Source organism: Juglans microcarpa x Juglans regia, chromosome 5D (assembly GCF_004785595.1).
Source record: "Juglans microcarpa x Juglans regia isolate MS1-56 chromosome 5D, Jm3101_v1.0, whole genome shotgun sequence".
NCBI classification, from domain to species: Eukaryota; Viridiplantae; Streptophyta; class Magnoliopsida; order Fagales; family Juglandaceae; genus Juglans; species Juglans microcarpa x Juglans regia.
The window spans coordinates 7,222,847-7,242,444 of record NC_054602.1 but is presented as its reverse complement, the minus strand read 5'-3'; the positions used below and the strand labels follow the sequence as shown (position 1 = coordinate 7,242,444).

General features: G+C 31.0%; 1 protein-coding gene across 1 annotated transcript; it reads left to right on the top strand.

Annotated features, from left to right (window-relative positions):
• The first annotated feature begins 3,900 nt into the window (after positions 1 to 3,900).
• LOC121265251 lies at positions 3,901 to 5,261 on the top strand. Its single transcript, XM_041168808.1, has one exon. The coding sequence runs from the start codon at positions 3,909 to 3,911 to the stop codon at positions 5,073 to 5,075; it is 1,167 nt and encodes a 388-aa protein (XP_041024742.1). The 5' UTR covers positions 3,901 to 3,908; the 3' UTR covers positions 5,076 to 5,261.
• Positions 5,262 to 19,598: the final 14,337 nt, after the last annotated feature.

The window sequence follows — 19,598 nt, the reverse complement described above, 5'->3', positions numbered from 1 at the left end:
TGATGTTTGCTGGAGTGCTTATGATATTATTGCCTGGTAGATCTAATAATCCCAGATTGGGAAAGAAATGAAATGGCCCAAATAAATTCAAATTTGATAGGCTAGAGTTTTTAAGCTTCAATTGCAACGAAGACAAAAATGCTAATAAGAAAGAATCGTGACGAAAAGAAATGACTAAATTTGTTGGAAGCAGCAATGGGAATAATTCTACACTCGATGAAGTTTCATTTTTCCTTGCAGAGGAGATCAACAATCTTTTGGTTGTTCAACCGATAGAGGAGAGCGAGGTGAGTGTATTTTAGAGAGAGAGAGAAAGAGAAGTTGCAGCAGGGTGGAGAGAGAGAGAGAGAGAGAGGAGAGATGAAAAATAAGGAAGGAATCTGGTACATGTGAGTGTAGATGGAGATTTGTTGCATGTCTTACGTGGCGAAATTCTATTGGCCAATGTGAAAGTTAGGTTTTCACCCGACCTAATGGGAGCTTTTCCTATTATCCAAATTTGAGAGTTAAATGAAAGAGATAAACACATTAAATGGATCCTATAGTTTATTCCTACCCATATAAATATTTCGTGTATAATTAAATGAGCAACAAATGCAGTAAATCTAGTACTTGACGTGTTTATCTGTCTTTTCCAACCACTTAAGAGTATCTTTTTTCCTCCCAACCACACAAACATATCTACATATAATGCACCCAAGGCATATATACAAATGTACCAGTACTACTCCAAGTTCCACAAGATAATTAATTATTAAAACTCATCTAACTTTTGTATTAATTCCTTGTCTATACATGATATGATCTTCGGATGATATATGTAGTCTACAATAAAAGAGGCTATAGCCTCGTGTATAGTGATTTTTGTTTTTCTCAAATATTATGGTATAAGCTCCAACAATATTGTTAAGATTCGAGCCCTCTCAAATGGACTTAATTTATGTGCACACATGAATATAACTTACATAGAAGTTGAAACTGATTCAAAGCTTGTGATAAATTGGTAGGAGAAGAGTGGGCAAGTCCCTTGGAGGAGTCATACGTACTGGAACGAGGCAAAAATGAAGGCTCGCTCGATGGTGGTGAGGATCCATCATTCTTTTAGGAAAACGAGTCATGCACGTCATGAACAGATTAGTTAAGCTGAGCAGTATTGGTAAAAAGGCTTTCTTTGAGAATAAAAGCAATCTCCCGAAAGATATTCTATGAGCTAATCGTATAGATCAAACTGATTTACACGTAATTCAACGTTGATAACAGAGTCTATATAGGTTTGATATTTTTGGTCTTTTATTGAGGTATGTATTTTGTTTTGTTTTGGTTTAAATGGTTATTTTAATATATTGCATAGTGTTTAGTTTATTTTTTATGCGTTTGGATTTTATGATTATGTGTAAACCTCAGTTGTTCAAATGTAATCATGATATTTCTCTGCTATAAGTGAAAGTTATCAATAAAATTAGAGTACCATTTTCTTCCTTAAAAAAAATAAGTAATGATTTTTGTTTGAGTTCACACGGCCATTCCATATGCACAATTACGTTTTTGTCTTCTAATTCATCATTAAAAATCCTTATTTGTATAGTTACGTTAATTTTAACCTCTAATTCATCATTGAAAATCTTCATTTGCACAATTATGTATTTTTCCTCTAATTCATCATTAAAAATACAATTAATTTTTTCTGTTATTCTAATATTAATTAGAATATAATAATAACAAGAATGAAATATTAATATCTTACAAATAATCTCAATTAAAGATATTTGTTTATTGAACTTTTGTGGAACAAATTAACAACTTAGGAATTTTTTATTTTTCTTCTTAGATTTTAAATAATATTATTTTTTTGCATATAATATTATTTGAAAAAATAAGAATTACTTTCATATTATTTTTTATAGTAAATTTTTATTACTGATCTAATATTAATTATAATATAATGATAATAAGAATGAGATATTGAAGATTTTGGTTTATTGAACTAATTTTTGTGAAAAAAATTAACTTGGGATATTTTTTTATATTTCTTCTTAGATTTAAAAATAACAGTACAATTACAATCATTTGTAAAATTTGTTGGATGGATTTATGATTATCTTTACATGATTTATCATACTTATTATTCTAATTGATATGCATCTTAAAATTCATATTTACCATATCAAAAATGCAGTAGCACTTTCAACAGGTAATACGACTGCAAGGCACGTAAAAGCACATGATGCCTTTAATTTCCCTCCCAACTTATTTCCCCACATGTTTACAACTTATAATTTATGTTGTAAATTATAATATTAGCATTTCTCAACATGTTTATTGGTATTATAATTTTGGACTCATACTCATATTTGTTATTATTATGTTTTTAATATTGATTTTATTATAGGTTAAAATATGATAAATAATGATATTTTTTAGTAGGTAGTCTTATTATTATTTTTAGATATTGTGGTTACTAAAAAATATAGATTTTAACTTTTATATAAAATTATGTTAATTAGGTCAAATTGGTTATATGGCTCAGTTCAACCCATCTACATAAAATAGATTGAAATGAGTCGTGTCGTGTCTACTCATTTATAATTAACTGTTAAATGGGTCAAAACGGATTATATCGTGCCACCCGTTATTTAAATAGATTGTGTTAAGATTTGAATGTCCTGTTTATTTAGCTTAACGAGTCGTGTTCGAATTGACTCATATAGATAAATGTCTATAACTTCACACGACATGAACACACACGAATTATCACCCCTATAATATATGCATGTGGTTAACAACCGCTATAGACGATCATTTATAGATAATAAATTAAGCATAATCGATTTAAAAATTAATTAATTAATTAATTAAGCATACACTATAGTCTATATCGGCGCATAACGACTATTAGAAACGTCACTTTATATTGGGTGGTAAAAAAAACTTTACTAATAAGAAAATCGAACGTATTAAATTTGATCACGTCAAATTGTAAATTTTATTTTTATAAAATTTCTTTATAAATCTAATACTTCCTTTTCTTTAATCAAATTAATAAATAAACCAATACCAGTGATTTGAGGAATGAAAATTGAGCAGTGCTAGCACTAGACGGGACTCGATAAGAGTAAAATGTTTTTTTTTTTATTTATTGTTTTATACCATAAATATTTTTTAAAAAAAATTACAATATTATTAAAAAATACTTTTTTAATTACTAAGTAAAAAAAAAAAATTATCGAAACCCAACTGTAAGTGAGAGTAACATTTTTCATAGAAATTATCCTAAAGCCAAATATGCCACAAATAACGAAACGATCTTTTACCTAATTTCCCCATTTAACTTGTAAGTAGGACCTTAATCCACATTTCCATAGGCACCAGATTTTCAAGAATGAAATCCTGTCCGAGCATTCACAAAAAAAAATAAAAATAAAATAAAAATTCCTGTCCTAGCCCTATACATATGGAAAAGATTTTTTAACTTAATGATTAAATAATTATTTTTTAATAAAAAAAATAAAAATAAAATACACTTTTCAGTCGAAATATGTCGGTAGGACTAGCATGACCCTAAACATATATACAAATCTTGTAACATAAGTAAACATGGCCCTGTTCTGAGCATTCAGACAAAAGGCCATAACACCGCACGTACGCCCGAAACAGCCCCAAACTCGCACGCTAAAAAGCCGCTGCAGGCAGACGTCTCAAATCCTCCAAAACTCCTCCGTTCAGACAAAATAACAAAAAAGTTTATAGTCTATATATTACCAAAATTAATTGAAATAAAAAATAATTTTCAAATTTTCGTATGGTCCATAAATTTTTTGTGGCTTTTCTTTGGTAAAATCTTACTTAACACTTTTGGAATATTTAAAAAAACAAAAAAAAGGTGCCTCTGCCTACCACCCACCTCGTTTATGCGCATCACCTTCACACATACAAATACGCTTTTTATCATCCCTTCTCCATTACTCGTCTCCCCCTTTCCGTTCTTTCTTTCTGATTTTTCTACGAGCACTTCTCTGTTTCTATCTCTGTTCCTCTCCATATTCGTGTTTTTTTTTTTTTTTTTTTTGGTTCTTTCATTCTCAGATCCATATCTTGATATCCACGCAGCTATGGATCTAGCCCCTGAACAGCTCCAATACCTCACAATCCCAGAAATTCTCAGAGAAGCAATCTCCATCCCCAAGCAGTCCCCTAAGACTTTCTACCTTATCACCCTGATCCTCATCTTCCCTCTCTCCTTCGCAATCCTAGCTCACTCCCTCTTCACCCACCCGCTCTTAGTTCAGATCCAGAACTACTCACAAACCGACCCGTCCCAGACCCGCCACGAATGGACCCTCCTCCTCCTCTTCCAGTTCTTCTACATCATCTTCCTTTTCGCCTTCTCCCTCCTCTCCACCGCCGCTGTCGTCTTTACAGTTGCCTCCCTATACACCTCCAAGCCCGTCTCTTTCTCCTCCACAATGTCAGCCATTCCCAAGGTCTTCAAGCGCCTGTTTGTAACATTTTTGTGGGTCTCTCTTTTGATGATGGCCTACAATTTTGTGTTCGTTGCTTTCTTGGTGTTATTGATCATAGCTATTGATACCCAGAACGTCCTTTTGCTGTTTCTGTCTGTGGTGGTCATCTTCTTGCTCTTTATTGTTGCTCATGTCTATATCACAGCATTGTGGCATTTGGCCAGCGTGGTTTCGGTGCTGGAGACGGTACACGGGTTCGCTGCGATGAAGAATAGCTACGAATTGCTGAAGGGGAAGACCTTTTACGCTAGCGTGCTCGTTTTCGTATATTTGGTGATTTGCTTGGTTATTGAGGGCGTATTCAGCTCGGTGGTGGTGCACGGAGGGTACAAGTATGGGGTTTTTGTGAGGATTGTGGTGGGTGGATTCTTGGTGGGGATGTTGGTGATTGTGAATTTAGTGGGGTTGTTGGTGCAGAGCGTCTTTTACTATGTTTGCAAGAGCTATCATCATCAGGGGATTGATAAGACCGCTTTGCATGACCATCTGGGTGGCTATCTCGGGGAGTATGTGCCTCTGAAAAGCAGCATTCAGATGGAGAATTTGGAAATTTGAGCACAGGGTGCAAGCTGACAGAGACGAATTTATGTGTAAGTTTATGAGGTAGAAGAAATGATGTGTACCTTTTTTCTTTTGTTTTTTTTTTTTTTTTTTTTTTTTTGTCCTTTAGATTTTGTTGTTACATTGAAAGTGTAAAAATGGGGGAAAAACCTGTCGATATGGAGCAAATTTACTGTTTAATTGTACCTTTATTTATTGTTTGGTTTCCAACAACTATTTGAACGAGTCCTTATTTTTAGTTGTGAATTGATCCGTTTTAGTTAGAGCATGCCCAGGGTCCATTTTCGTTCTTGGGTTCCTGGTATGAGGGCTTTCGTGCTCCTCGCGGGCTTATTCATGGTTGAGAAGTGGGAAAGGAGTCTAAATCAAGGGACATTAATGAACTATCAGTATATGTTGACATGGATTTGGAAAATATTTTCGCTTAGATATTGAACATCAATAGCAACTTCGCTTCTACTTTGACAGACTGGGAAACTCAAGTTAGATGCTTATGCTTTTGTTCAGTGCATTCCATAAATAATGTTCTTTTTCTGTGATGAAAGAGGGAAGGATGTGGTGATTGTAGTACTGTGAGCTGATTTCACTTCCTGTCGCATTACTTGTAATCTGCTGCTTGTTAGAAGTTCATATGAGCAGAAGCTGGTTTTCTAATAGGTTTTATCATCAGATCATAAATTAATAGCTGGGTTAGTTTATATTCTTTTCATTGCATTCCTATTAGTAAGTTTGGTTAGTGGTGTTTAGAAGATTATTTCGAAGGTTCTTGCCAATTGGTTAAGCCTTGTGCTGGAACATATTATTTCCAACCCTCAGAACGTATTTATCCATGGGAGACAAATTCTTGATTCAGTGCTTATTGCAAATGAGTGCTTGGATCATAGACTGTAGGAGGGAAGTTCACGTATTCTTTGTAAGCTTGACATGGAGAAGGCTTATGATCATGTGAACTGAGAATTCCTCTTATACTTGCTTGAGAGGTGTGACTTTGGGGATAGGTGGATATTCTGAATGCGTCATTGTATTTCAACCGTCCGGTTCTCAGTTCTAATTAACGGTACACCTGCTGGTTTTTTTTATAGTTCTTGGGATTTGCGGCAGGGAAATCCTTTGTCCTCTTTTGTTTGTTATAGTTATGGAGACTTTAAGTCGGATGGTGCAGGCCGCTGTTGGTGGAGGTTTCTTATCTGGTTTTCAGGTGGGCATTGGCTCTGGTGGTCCTATTATCATTTCACACTTTCTTTTTGTAGATGATACTTTAGTCTTTTGTGTAGCAGATAATAGCCAGATCCAAACCTTATGAGCATTGTTACTTTGCTTTGAAGCAGTGTCGGGGCTTAAAGTGAATCTTGATAAGTCCGAGATGGTTCTGGTGGGTGTGGGTCTCAAATATCCTCAGTTTAGCAAGCATCTTTGATTGTAAGGTGTCCTCTTTACCAATGAAATATTTGGGTCTTCTGTTAGGAGCAACTTTCAAGGCTAGAGCTATATGGGATGGGGTGGTGGAAAAGATAGAGAAAAGGTTGGCTGATTGGAAACGGGTGTATTTATCGAAAGAGGGCCGACTCACTCTTATCAAGAGTTTCTTACTAACCTCCTCACATATTTTTTATCTCTGTTTCCTATGTCTGCAAGGGTGGTGAATAGGATCGAAAAACTCTTTAGGGCGTTCTTTTTGTCATTTCAAAATCTGATGATGAGGTTTTGAAACTCTTTTATTAAATTCCTCTGTTCTTTTGTTTTGATTTGGGGGGGAGGGGGTTTATGCTATTGTTCAAGTCCCAGCTGAAAGGATGCTCGACAGGTTTCCTCCATGGTAGATGGGTAGAGGGGACGTGACTATAGGTATTACCTATAATGCAATGTACTATGTTATGTTTTAAATTACATTTTCGTATACTGTGAATTGTGAAAATAGGAAAGCCGTTGTATATTTAATGTTTAAGGGAGTCTTCAAGAAGCTAAAACTCCATTTTGCATGTGCTGTGCTAGAAACTAATGCTGACTGTTGCGAGATTCAGGATTTTTTTTTTGTTGAAATATGGGTGGAACATGATTATGTGGGTTTCACATGGGTCTTATGATTCTTCCATCAAATATTATGTGTCATTATCCTTGAACCTTTTAATAGAGGATCATATGTTCTTAGGAGAGTTCTATACTCCCTATCAAATCTTAAGATCTTACATGAGTTTTACCTAAAATAGGTGCCACAACTTCAGAAATGAGTGTTTTGTAGGTGTTGTGATGTTTCCTTAGCCGTTGTTCTCATCTTTTCCCCACTGCATTTATTTAATCGTAGAACAGAAAACTGAAGTTTTGGCATTGGTTGTCTCGTCTGGGTTCTTGGTTGCGTAGTCACTGGTGGGAGACAACACAAAATGCTGCAGCCTGCAACTTTCCATGTTTGAGACATTAATATAGGCTTGTGTGATGTGCACAATCCTTTTTATTGTAGTTCCTCCCAATGATGCCTCGAAAATTAGTTACTTTTTTAATTTAATTTCATCTACCCGATTATAATCTATGGTTCCTGGAGGCATGGAGAAGCCATAAGAGTACATTTATGAAGTTCAGTTCCCATGAACAGAATTAGTCAACAATTGTATAGCTGATTAGTCACTGCAATTTCTGCACAAGCAATGTTTGTACGAGAAAAACAATCTAGAAATATCGAGTCGAGTACTGTGTACTGACAAATTACTATGTTATGTGTCACCTTCCGGCATTTAGTTAATTAATTATCAGCATCCTCTTTAATTATATCTTATTATACTCACTCAAATTCTCGAAAAATGCTTTCATAACGTGTTGCTTTCAACATCAAATCCTCACCACCTGCAATAACAACGTGCAAACAGCCACTCCAATGTGATATATATATATATATATATATGTATATGCAAGTGCAATTATATATTATCAATAATCATACCCTTACACCTCTTTTACTATTATTTTATTACTCGAATTTTTTTCCTTTTATTATTTGAATCTAGATTAAAAATTTCAGAATATGATATTCTTGCATAATCTAGAAGAAAATAATTTGAAGCAATTTTTATAAAATTGAATTTATTTTCTTTTAGATTATGCAAGAATATCATGTTCTGAGATTTTTAATCTAAGTTCAAAGAGCAAAAAGAAAAAAAAAGAGCTTGATAGTAAAACAATAACACAGAAAGTGTAAGAGTATTATCCTTTATATATTTAACGCTATGTTTTTGTTCATTTCTCAAAGAGTAATGTTACATCCAGTCGTCAAGTGCGCAAGTGTCGTGCAATCGCTTTGAAAAAAAGTAGAATCCACTATTAAATTTTTTTTTTTCATATAGATCCTGTATTTATTTCTAATATCTAGTATACTTGCACAATCCATAATTATATATAGTATTATTCGATGAGGTAACGGCATGAACTAATTGGGTTGATCTAGACACCTCCATGAAGTCACAAAAGAGATCCATCACAACCAAAACACCTATCATCATGAAGTTTCTATTGACACATCATTAACCAATTTCATGAGCAAATATTCACGTGTAAGAGTGGAAAAAGAGCATAGGGTAAGGTTAGAGAGAGAGAGAGAGAAGGAATAGGATGTAGAAAATACGCGAAAACTTGCCAAACCAGCTTCAGGAACAATCTTTTCGGAAACTTTACATGTAAGTAATGTCGGATAAAGATAAATTAATTGGAAGAGTCGATAAATGCATTGTTATTTATAAGTAATACTACATACAGTCATGTAGTACGCAAGTGCCAAGCAGTCATTTTAAAAAAGAGTGGAGTCCATTATTAAATTTTTGTTTTTTTCATATGGATCCTATATATATTCATTTTTTTTTAAAATAATTATACAGCGCTTACGCATTCACGACTGTAACTATTATTTTTCGTTATTTATTGCATTGAGCATCTTATGATCTTATGGGCCTGCAAGTTTGCAACCCAGGGGGGTTAAATCTACATAAGTCTAGCCCAACACACAATGAAGAGCCGGCCGGATAGATGGGAAAATTCCCAAACAACCTTTATGAGATAGCAAGATATATAAAAGCTATCAGGTTGCAACAAGATCATTGGCCAACAAAGAGTTAATGTAAAATTAAATACCCATTTGAATGAGATTGATTTAAAAAATCTTTCCAAACAAATAATCTGCCACATTTATGTGAATAAAGTTCAGAGATCCTTATTTATTATTGGAATTTTTTTTATTTCTTTTTACTTCGTGATTAAGGAAATATTTTTTTAATAATGTTGTGATTTTTTTGAAAAAATATATTTAAAATGATGTATGTAAAAAAAAAAACACATAAAATATACTAGCAGGAGCTCCCAGCAGTGGCTCTAGTGTTACTCTTATTTTTTATATAATGTTTTTCATCCCATATTTTATTATCTCCAGATACACCAATATTCATGTAGCACATCATGTTAAGTGATTACTATTTAAATTATTGACATATGAAACCATTTAAAAAATTTATCACATCAGCATACAAGTGTGACAAGAAATAATAAGATTATTTACGGTGAAAATTAGCACTATTTTTTTTATTCTCTAAATTTATAAGGTTGAAAGAGATTGATTGAAAGATTAAAGAAAGAGCCAGGACCCATGCAAAGGCCTAATTAGCAAGTCCAATTCATTTCGTAGTGAGCTTGAACATGATTTGACATGCCGCGTGTTATTTTATTAATTTTATTAATTATAATCTTTTGAAATAAATGCATAAATATATGGATCTATTGCTTACACAACTCTCCTACGATACCATACCCTAGTAGGAGAATTGTACGGTAGGTGTTTGTGAAAATGTATCACACGCGCGCTGTGTATAAAAATACCATACCCTAGTAAAAAGTTAGGAATATATCATAGAGAATAATGCTAGAGCTCCCGCGCTCTCGCTAGATTTTAATATGTGTTTTATTATGTATTTTTTTAATTCTTTTTATATAGATTTTTTTAACAATTTTCAATATTTTGAAAAAAAAAATACAATATTATTAAAAAGTAATTTTTTATTTCACTTCATGATTAAAAAAGTATTTTTTACTGATTTTTTTTTTCTTTCTAATTAAATAAGTATTTTTAATAATATTCTAAATTTATTTTATTTTCTAAAAATATTAAAAAATTTATATAAAAAATAACTTTAAAAAAAACACATGCTACGGCTCCAGAGAGCTCTAGCATTGTCCATATCATAAATAAGGACTACTCATCTTTACTTTTCAGTTGACTCCTGCAAATAGTACGAAAAATATATATGTAATCCAGATCAGATCTTACATCCACATGTTTGTCTTTTTGCCTCGATGGGCATGGGATCCTATATATATATATATATATATATATATATATATAACAACTCACTTTGAAAGAAAAAAAAAATCATGATTAAAAAAATATTTTTTAATAATATTGTGAATTTATTTGTTTTTTAAAAATATTTAAAAGTGTTAAAAATTATATATATATATATAAAAGAGCAAAAAAAAAAATACATAATGATAAAATACATTAGCGAGAGTCGCCGGTGGCTATAGTGTTAAAAAAAAAAAAGAAAAAAAGCATATCATGTATATGGTTCTAAAGATTCTGAGACGCACTGATTAATTTGTGCAGAATTTTCCTTGTGTTCTATCTAAAGCTTTATATTAGTGGAAGGTGTCGACACACATTGTCTACCATGAAAAGTGACACCATCGGTAGCCCCACATGCTGCATGCATGCACCATAAAATATCATGCATATTTTAAACAATAATAATTTTATGCTTATGGCATATTCGAACAACTGTTAGTCAGCTAGCCCTCCTCCTTCATCCATTTTGACAATGTCAGCTGAAAGTCCAAACCCACTATATATGCACCATAGAAAATGCATGGCTGCTTAATTAATTAAACCTTATATTATAATCCCCTTTAACTACTATTCCCATTCTTTTGATCTTGATCAACGTACGATTCAATCTCATCGTGACCATATTAATTAATCAATAATTCTACATATAATTATGAAGTGTAAAAATATCATGTAATCACTTTGAAAAAAAATAGGATCTACTATTAAAAAATTAATTTTTTTTTCATGTGGGACTCATGTTTTATTCACTTTTTTAAAGTAATTACGCGGCAGTTGCACAATTTACGATTGTAAATATCTTTTCTCATATAATATATATAAACTAGATATTATATGTTTATAAATATATACATGTATATTGGTTTCTAGAAAACAAAACTGCATTATTATCTATGTATCTTTCCATTTTGTTAATTTATTGGTAGCAATAAGAAATATTATCTTTTGTTCCAATTACTGGAAATTAAATTAAGTGGGTAGGAACAAATTAATAATTGGTTAGGTAGGTTGATCAATTTTTTTGACTAATATTTAAGAAATATTTCTGTGAGATGATGATGATGATGTAGATCAACAGAAAAGGCCAGCCAGAAAGTACAGAAATTAACAAAGAGGGCAACCGCCCCGTAGTACTTACTGATCATCATCATCAGTACGTGATATTGAGTTACCTTCTTTGATTCACTTAATTCACCAATACAATAATGAACGTCCCTAATATTAATAATTCAGCCCTAGCTAACTAGTATTAATCAGTACAATAAAAATGAACATTTATGACGAGTTATTTATGACGATAATAAACTCATTTTAATAAAAAAATAACTGACACAAAAAAATAATTTTCTTATAATAAATACCTTTTAGTGATCTAATAGGCCAAATTGAAGACACAAAGCGTGCGCAGTCTATATATACCTAATTATTCTATCAAAATATTCTTTGTTGATGTCGTGTTTCGCGGGCCTGGGCAATTTCACACCCCCGATATCCGAGTGTTTGTCTACACAGTAACAATGGGAGGACCTCGGGGTCCGTTGATCCTCCAATGCTTAAGTCAATATAGTGAAGAAGATAATGAACGAAAGCAAAACAATAATGTGTATGAAGAGCGGTAGATTTTTTTCATTACCTTATTTGCTGTTGGTTGACCCTTATTTATAGTTACCGACTAGGATCCCACCGTAGTGGGGTGTTGCGTAGCATGGGATAATACGCTCCGCGCAATTGATTCATCGAGCAACTTCTATGTCATCATCTTGCTGAGCATCGATGGTCTCAGGCCTTTTCTGTGAACTGCTCAGGTCTTGGATCGCATTGAATGCGACACACTCTACGCTCTGGGGTGCATTGAATGCAGCATGGTCGGTATTATGGGCCGCATTGAATGCGACGTGGCCTCTGTTCTGGGCCGCATTAAATGCAACGTGCTTCTTGTCCCGTGTTCCTTCCATCTGGTGATATACGTCAAGTCCTCCCTTTTCCCAGTCTTCACTCAAATCTTATGTCCCATTATCGTAGCCCGATCCGAGTTTCCTATCCGTACCTTGATCTAGGCATTTACCTTTCTTGCCCAGACTTAAATGAAAGGGTTGGGCTTTACTTTCGACTCAACTCCTCGCAATATACTCTTCCTGCAACCCGGACCTAATGTAACAGATTTTCTCTTTCTTATTTATGCCAAAATTAGAGCAGAAAATCATTATAATATTATGATCGAGCTGCATATATGGAATCCAATTAGATAACATGTTAAACTAGGTGAGCCAATATATATATATATAATCAGTAGACAGAATACTACCTTTTCCTCATCAAAATTAGAGAGCCAATAAATCCTCCGCTTAATTAATTAGCATCCAGCTGGTCCAAGAGTTAGGTCGCTTTTAATGTTCCTGGCACACTATATATATGTGAACATGCATGCGCATATGCACGATATATAGATCAGTGGTCCAGCATGCATGTGAGTGTGATCTGTCTTTCTATTCAAATGTACGCGCGTAGGTATAATCGCTTTCCACCAAATTATTCACGTGCGTATATACGTAGTTTTTTCTACTGCGAAATCTCATTAAAATAATTCATCACCTAATTAATTAAGCAAAAGCAAAAGCAAAATTAGGTGCATGGTCATGTTAAAGCAATCCAGTCATGTAATGTTAAAAACATGTCGGCTCGTCCCAACAAATATATGGGGGAAAGTACTAAACATTTCTGTTTTAATTAAGAATGTCGAATGCTTGGTTGCCCCCACGAATTCATGGTTCACATGAATGGCACTACCACTGCTCGTGGTACTCTAAACAGAGTTTTGCCAATCTTGGCCGGAGAATTTGTACATGCATGATTAATATTAAAGATATAAAATAAATAATAAAAATCTACATTTTTCTATCAGCTTAATTTTTTAGGACAAGTGGTGATTTCACATGGTATCAGAGCAAAAGTCCTAAATTCAAACTCTGACTCTATAATTTACCCAATTTAACTAAACATTCCACGTGTTGGGCCACCCATTGAGAAAGAGTCTGGCTCACACGTGAGGAGAAATGTTAAGATATAAAATAAATAATAAAAATTTACCTCTTCTTATTAGTTTAAATTTTTGAGATAAGTTGTAATTTCACATATATACACACGTATTTTTTTTCCTTCCCCTATCTTCTTTTCTTTTTGTTTGTAACCATTTTTCTAGAATATTGTGTAAATATTGCATACTCATTTTAAAAAAAATATAAGATCCACCATTTAAAAATATTTGTTTATATGTAGTTACATATTTATTTATTTTTTTCAAAAAAAGTACTATGCAGAACTTGCATACATTAAAACTGTAAATATCATTTTCCTTTTAAATTAATAAATTTATGATGTTCTTCTTTAATTTTGTTAATTAATTACACTTCAATATTATTTTGCATCGATTACCTAACACAAACGCATGCATGATATCATACGTGTATTTAAGTACATGCCGGGATATATATTTCCCTACTATTTAATTGCATTCAAGCTAATTAATACGTAAAAAAATAATCAGTTGACTTCTTTATAAGCTATGAAAGGAATTTATAAACATCCTGCATGCATATATATATATATATATATAACTATTATTTTCTTTAATTATAAACAAATTAAATATGAGTCCCGCGTCATGGTCCAGATCATCTGATTGGTTCATATATATATATATATATATAGATATATAAACTAAACATGTCATGAATGTTTCTAAATTCTTGATATATAGTTGAAATTGCTGATATATATATATATATATAGTATTGTCCGATGCATTCCCCTTAGAAATTAATTCAGTTTCATTCAATATTGAATGCTTAAGCTGTCGACTATCAACAGGGAAATTTGAGTCATTGACCCGCTTTGGATGCCGATCCCAAAAAGAACAAAAATGTATTTAATATTTGTTTTTTAAATTCAACTTGATTAATTTGTTTTTCTTTATTAATATTGTTGAGTCAAATTAATTAAGTTTTACTTGTTCATTGATGATCAGATGAGAGAAGCTAAAATGTAATTTTGTATTCATCGTCATAATTAGAATATTAGGAAATTTAAGGGTACGTTTTGTTTTTTTGTTTTTTTTTTTTAAATAAATAAATTTTAGTTCCAAATTACCTTTACTTTTAAACACTAATTTAAAAACTCAATAAAAATAAGATTTTAATTTATTTAAAAAAAATCCTAAAAAATACATGATATCAAATTACATGTCACTCATGATCATCGTAAAAAATGCTTAAGATTGTCAATAGTGCCAATTATTATATATTTGTTGGGTTTCTCTTTCGTAAACGAGTTGGGTTCATGATTTGTTGCTCACCACACAATGATTATTTTACTATTTTTCCGTAAGGAGCGCTTGTTATTCAAGGAGATAATAATTCAGACATTAATGATTGAGTATGGAAATTAAGTCCAACCAATAAAGAAAAAATCAACAAAAAAACAAATTAATTAATCAAGAAGAATCATGACACACGATTAGACAATAAGGGAACAAAAAAAAAAGAATTATTATCATCAGTCACTATTCATTACTTCATATTTTATAAAAAATACTTACATATTCTATGAAAAATACCTCTATATCCGATAAAAAAATTATAGATGTGAGGTATTGAATAGTATGTATAATAAATCTCTTAAAAAAAAAATTTGTGAATACATAAAAAAAAATTTATTTATGTTTTAAGACAGAGTCACTTGTTTTTCAAAAGTTAATTGGATATATGGTCAGGCCATTGACATCGGCTGAGATATACAGATGTGAGATGTTGATGGTAAAACACTTTTTTTAATTTGCAATTATTATTACATTGGAATATATAATTAATTAATGTTCCATCTTGTGATTTTTTTATCCTAAAGTTCGAATGCTCCACTTGATTATTGATCGTCACGTCATAGCCACGGATTAGGTTGCCAGCTCCATATTAACACGTGTCCTCCCGTAGAGGCCATGGTTGATTGACACTACGTCATTGGTACTACGTCGTCCAAGGTAGTGAACCAATTTATGAAGAGAAATGCTTGGAATCTCGAAAATAGATTTCGAATATTTCTCTAGTAATTTTATTTATTTAATAATTAAAAAAATATTTTTTAATAATATTATAAATTTTTTATTGTTTTAAATATTTATGATGATTAAAAAAATACATGAAAAAAAAATAAAATGTATTATTCGAAACATCTTTCTAAATAAGTTTTCAGTAACTATAGTACTGCTCATTTATAAAATGCTTAGTAGAAATAAAAATATATATTATAGATTATATTTAGAAAAGATAAACACTTTAATCATAAAAGTATTTTATAAAAATAAACTATATGTGATATATTAAATTAAAAAATAAATTTAATGTATAGTATAATAATTAATACTACATCAGGTTATTTTCCCATTTATAGAGAACGCCTATCACTTGATTAAATTAGGCGACAGTTAGCTAAGTAATTGTGAACCTGACAAGGGTATAAAGTTAGAAAAATATTTTAGTTACAATCAGATTATATAAAAATAAATTTATAAATTAAAATAATTTAATATATTAAATTATAAAATTATAAAATAAATTTAACTAATCCTATAAAACTATTTTTATCGCTTGACAGCACTTCTGCAGAGTTAAATGTAATGGCATGTATAGCGCTTAGCGTTGGCCTGGATTTAGAAATAAGACGATGATGTTTTAGATAAAAGATGAAAATTAAAAAAATATTATTAGAATATTATTTTTTAATATTATTATTATTTAAAAATTTAAAAACTTGAATTAAAATTAAAAGAAGTTAAATTATTTATTATATTTTATATAAAAATTTTAAAAAATTATAATAATAATGAGATAATAAACTTTCCGATCTAAAAGGGCGTTAATTAAAGTGGGAAGCCTGTTCTAGTGGTAGGTGAGAGGCTTGAGAATTGTTGGAGCGTGTAGTATACTCGCTATTCGCTCGTTTGAGAATGGCATCAGCGAAAATTAACAAGAGAATGGCATTCACTCATTCAGTGTCTCACAGAGGAAAATGTTTTCTATTTGACGCGCGACGTACCGTTTTAGAAACTAGTCCAATATTTCATTAAATATAAATCAAAATTAAAAAATCTATATATTTGACTATATGCATGACAGTTTGTATTAGACTTTGCATAATGTCATGATCTCTAACATTATAGATGACATTAATTTATAAGGTCTGGTTTGCTTTCAAGATTAAAAAATTTTGAAAATTTTAAAAATTTTAAAAACCTTACATCTTATCATTTTCGTTTGTGTTATCTAGTAGCTTCGAAATGAACGGTCTAGAATTCATCTAGTTCATGGCTCTTAACATTTCTGCTTGTGTTGTCTCAAAGCCAATATTTCCGTTGGTAGGCATAGAGCTATGCGTAGTATTAAGCATTTTTTCAATTAGAAAAGTACTTATAGTATAAAGTAAATTCACAAAATAACGTATTTTGATGATATTATGCGTTAGATTGTAAAGTTACTGTAATCGTAAAATAAATTTAACAGTTTACATGATGAAATTATATCAGTTTATAAATTTATTTTTATGTAATTTTTTTATATCTATATTATTTATCTTAATCTTTTACTTATTAATATAATAAGAAATGACTAAAATATTTACGATACTCTCTAATTTATTTGAAATGAAGAGATGAGTAAGATGGAGAGACGTTGGCTAGCTATCCTCCGATTTTCTCAAGCTTATGTTAAATTTAAGGCTGGTTTTTATAGTGCACCCACCTGCATGCGGTACGTCCTTCCCTATTGCACGACGCACGTGATGAATGCGCGCAGTGCATGCAGAAGTAGCTAGGATTGATGTTGACGCTTGGTTTGAGAATTATATAATATCATTCGACACAGTTAATGCAAGTTGCAGGACAGATGGAGAAAGTAGAGAAGGACGATGATCACATCAAGTTGGCTGGTTTTTCTTTCATGTTAACCAAAATTTCAAGTTACAAGTTGGAGGAAATTATTTTACTCAAAAAAAAAAAAAAAAGTTGGAGGAAATTAGCAAGCTGCCGCATGAAATGATTGGCTATGGCCGCATGCATGCAGGAAGATCGAGCAGACATATATATGTGTGTATCTATCAGAGAAGATCATTTTTCCTACGTCTCCCCATGCGGCCATTGTCCTTGATCATGATCTGGCTCAATGTTATTAGAGAGTGTAGTTTGATATGATACTCGGGACAAAAGAGTGTCCCTTTCAAATTAATAGACAATTATCATCAGACTATACAAAAATAATATATTCTTCTTTTTTATACCACATTGTTCATTTTCAAGTTGGAGAGAGAGAGGTTTTAGTGTACTTCCCTTATGTTACTCCTCTTTCTTTTTTTTATCTTTCTTTTATCTGTTGTCAAAATCATTATTGAATGAATAATACTAAATATAATCATGAAATGTATAAATATTGAGTAATTTTTTTAAAAATTAAGAATGAGACTCACTATTAAAAATTTATTATTTTTTTACGTGAATCTTATATTTATTCACTTTTCTTATGATGCGCTTACATACTCCATAACTATAAATATTATTTCTCTTACCAAATATTCATCAACACATATGTATTTTCTTTATAAAGCTTTCTATTTATATATCTTATTGGAATCGTGATGTTTTTTTATTTATTAAACTTCATTTTTGTTTGTGTGACATTAGAAAAAGAATATAAAAATCTAGAATTATATACATTGAGGTTGAAAGTATCTCTCTTTCTTTCTAAAAGAATTATTCTTTTGGCAAGAAAGAGAAGAAAAATCTTCTAATAATCCATCATTTAACTTTTTTTTATTCCTTTTAACTTAAGAAGGTGATCATTAAATGTATAAATTTATGTTACTTAATATAATGTATTAAGTTATTCATTTTCTTTATTATATAATAAAAACTGAGACATCATACTTTTTTTTTAGATAAAAAACTTATTTTTGTAAGAATCTTTTTAAAGCCAAGGCTGCCAAAATGAGACCCATATGTTTTTGGGACATATGTTGTAAAACAAAGGCACGTAGAAAAATATAAGTGTCACAGACACAAAAATATTATACAAAAATAAATTTACAATTTGATGTAATTTGATGTGATTCATTATATATATTTTATAATAAAAATAACTTGACAATATGACGTGTACCACATCAAGTCATGTCAATTTATGGATTACTTTTGTGTAATCCCTTTGAAGTATTTCTTGTAAAATAATTTTGTTTTGCAATATTGCAAAGTAGTAGGGCAATCAATAGTAAACCCCATCAAGCTCGAAAAATTGAAATTGGGTAATAACTGATTCAATAAATCAAGCAATTCAACAAATTGAATCGGGAAATTCATGATAATTCTGGATCGGTTATTTCAATATTGACAAAAAGTATTAAAAGTCATATAGAATGCAATTCAAGCATTTGCTATAATGTATAAAAGAGTAAAAAATATAAATTCATTTACTAGTTTTAATAAAAATATAATATGAATCTAAATAATTTCAATAAACATGTCATGTATGTATTTAATCTCAACTGTAGACATTTTGTTGTCATGTATACGAAGAAGATAAAGATCATTAAGTTATAAGTACATAGCAAATATAGTATTATATGCACAACCACAGATTTAATGCAAACACTCATTCATCTCCTAAATTTCTTGTTCAACTAAAAAAGATAAAGAACTACATGTTATGTATTTTAATTTGTTTCGATTCTTATTAAATACAATGATGAAAAAGTTAATATATGTTTAGTTTTATCATAGTTTTGCACAATAAATTTAAAAAAAAAAAACTTAGTTGTTTAGACAATTCAAAATTAAATACATTTTTGAATAGATTGGAGTTGGCCTAAAACTGGCTAGAATCTATCTTAATCGGCCTAAGTAAGTACTCAATTTAAGCGGTTTAATGAACAACTAAAAAAGTTCACTAAAATCAATTCGGTTTATGAGCGATTCAATTTAAATCAACTAAATCAACCTAAATCGTACTGTTTTTACGAGTTTTGGACCTTATGATTAGAGCATGTTTGAATATTATAAGAATTCTTAAAACTTTTTATAATTTAATTCTCAAACAATATTCAAA

Coding starts and splice junctions, on each gene's coding strand:
- LOC121265251 (XM_041168808.1), top strand. CDS start 3,909: ATGCGCATCACCTTCACACATACAAATACGCTTTTTATCATCCCTTCT.